This window comes from Eschscholzia californica, unplaced genomic scaffold (assembly GCF_041429995.1).
Source record: "Eschscholzia californica isolate CP2 unplaced genomic scaffold, dmEscCali1.0.p SCAF_4, whole genome shotgun sequence".
Taxonomy (NCBI): domain Eukaryota; kingdom Viridiplantae; phylum Streptophyta; class Magnoliopsida; order Ranunculales; family Papaveraceae; genus Eschscholzia; species Eschscholzia californica.
The window spans coordinates 55,808,294-55,810,338 of record NW_028238461.1 but is presented as its reverse complement, the minus strand read 5'-3'; the positions used below and the strand labels follow the sequence as shown (position 1 = coordinate 55,810,338).

The window sequence follows — 2,045 nt, the reverse complement described above, 5'->3', positions numbered from 1 at the left end:
GTACAGTTTGAAACTTGAGATGGGCAGGCTTTTCGTGTTTGTTACAGTCTCCTCCTTCAATTCTCTGCGGGAAATCCAATTCCGTCTCTCTCTCTCTCTCTCTAGTCTCTCTCCCTAAAAGAAAACAAATTTCCAAGTCGTAGCGGTTGTTACCATAGTTCCCACTAACACAAAAAAGCCGTTTCGGATATTTACATAGATATGGTTTAATTTGGTCCAAAACGTAAAGTTTAAAAGATACTACTAACAAATGGGAAAGGACGAAAGGGGGGGTACAAGTAGCAGTAATTACGGTTTGTTCGTCTGTCCCGCCCGTTACACGTATGGACCCCTCCACCCACTTCCTCCATAAGTACTCCTCCTCCCCCATTCCTCTTTCCCTCATCACTCTTCTTCCCTCTTTTTCTCTCTCTCTAACTTTACTTCTTCTTCTGAAGATATGGGAGGACTTTTTACTACCTTCTTTCTTTTGTCTATACTAGTCTCATTCTCAATAGTGGCTCACGCCAGAATCCCAGGCGTCTACACCGGCAGTGACTGGCAAACTGCCCATGCTACCTTCTATGGCGGCAGCGACGCCTCCGGTACCATGGGTATGTAATTCAATTACATTTTCTCTTACTTCCTCCCTTGCATTTCCAGGTTGTAGAGTTATTTTTTTCTGATTCGAGTCAGATTTTAGAAAGTTTTTTAACTAGTGATGTTTGAAACGTCTCACTTGCTCCTTTCTATGTGCAGGTGGAGCTTGTGGATACGGGAACCTATACAGCCAAGGATACGGTGTAAACACAGCAGCTTTGAGTACTGCACTATTCAACAATGGTCTAAGTTGTGGTGCTTGTTTTGAGATCAAATGTGACGACGACCCTAAATGGTGTCATCCTGGCAGCCCATCCATCCTTGTCACCGCCACCAACTTCTGCCCTCCTAACTTCGCTCAACCTTCCGATAATGGTGGTTGGTGTAACCCTCCTAGAACCCATTTCGATCTCGCCATGCCCATGTTTCTCAAGATCGCCGAGTACCGCGCTGGAATCGTCCCTGTATCATACCGCCGGTGAGTTTTCTATACTCTGTTTCATAATTCTATATTGTCTCATTGTCTGAATCAAACTCGTCTGACTCATCCGAGACAACTTATACCTAAAAGTCAAACTAGATCGAACAAAAAAGTGAAGAGTTAAACTATTAAGCCCGAATTTTGGAGCGGACCAAAGCCCGAATTTTAACGTAGTGAGCTACAACTGATCAGGTCAAATAGCATTAAGCCACCACCATTTCAGTGTACCCTGAACTCTTAACATTCAGGTCAAATAGCATTGTTGGAAAGTGAAACAACTTGACCTTAGTCCGATTAAAAAAATGACGATATTGTCCCTGAATGCGATGAATGAGAACAAGTGTTGTTACGGTTTTACTAAAAGATAAGAAAACGTTATTTTGAACAGGGTACCATGCCGGAAGCAAGGAGGAATAAGGTTTACAATAAACGGATTCCGTTATTTCAATTTGATATTAGTAACAAACGTAGCAGGAGCAGGAGATATACAAAGAGTAAGCATTAAAGGAACAAATACAGAATGGATGAGTATGAGTCGTAATTGGGGTCAAAATTGGCAATCAAATGCTGTTTTGGTAGGTCAAGCTCTTTCCTTCAGAGTCACCGGAAGTGATGGCCGTACTTCTACCTCCAGAAATATTGCTCCGGCTAATTGGCAGTTCGGACAAACCTTCTCTGGCAAAAATTTCAGAGTCTAATTAATGTATTATTTTCTCGACGTTTTGTCACCTAAATCCGTTCTTTTTAGCCATTTCAGTTTCTTAAACTTTTATAATTTTAATTTTGGAGGTGTAGCCACAAAAGTGAGTGGGTTGTGAGAGAGATAGGGATGCCTCAAATGAGAACTTCTTTTCTGAGTTGTTTTTTTTTTTTGGGTGAGGTAAGATAAGTGAAAAGCTGAAGCGGTTGCAGAAAATTTGTAGCCCGCAGCAAAAATGTATTACTGGTTAGAACTTTTGATATGAATTCATGAATATTTCTAGTA

At 41.3% G+C, this 2,045-nt stretch overlaps 1 protein-coding gene across 1 annotated transcript; it reads left to right on the top strand.

The window, feature by feature from the left end:
• On the top strand, positions 1 to 2,045 carry LOC147546506 (expansin-A6-like). Its single transcript, XM_086673728.1, has 3 exons — positions 1 to 593; positions 739 to 1,057; positions 1,449 to 2,045. The coding sequence occupies exons 1-3, from the start codon at positions 440 to 442 to the stop codon at positions 1,756 to 1,758; spliced, it is 783 nt and encodes a 260-aa protein (XP_086529854.1). The 5' UTR covers positions 1 to 439; the 3' UTR covers positions 1,759 to 2,045.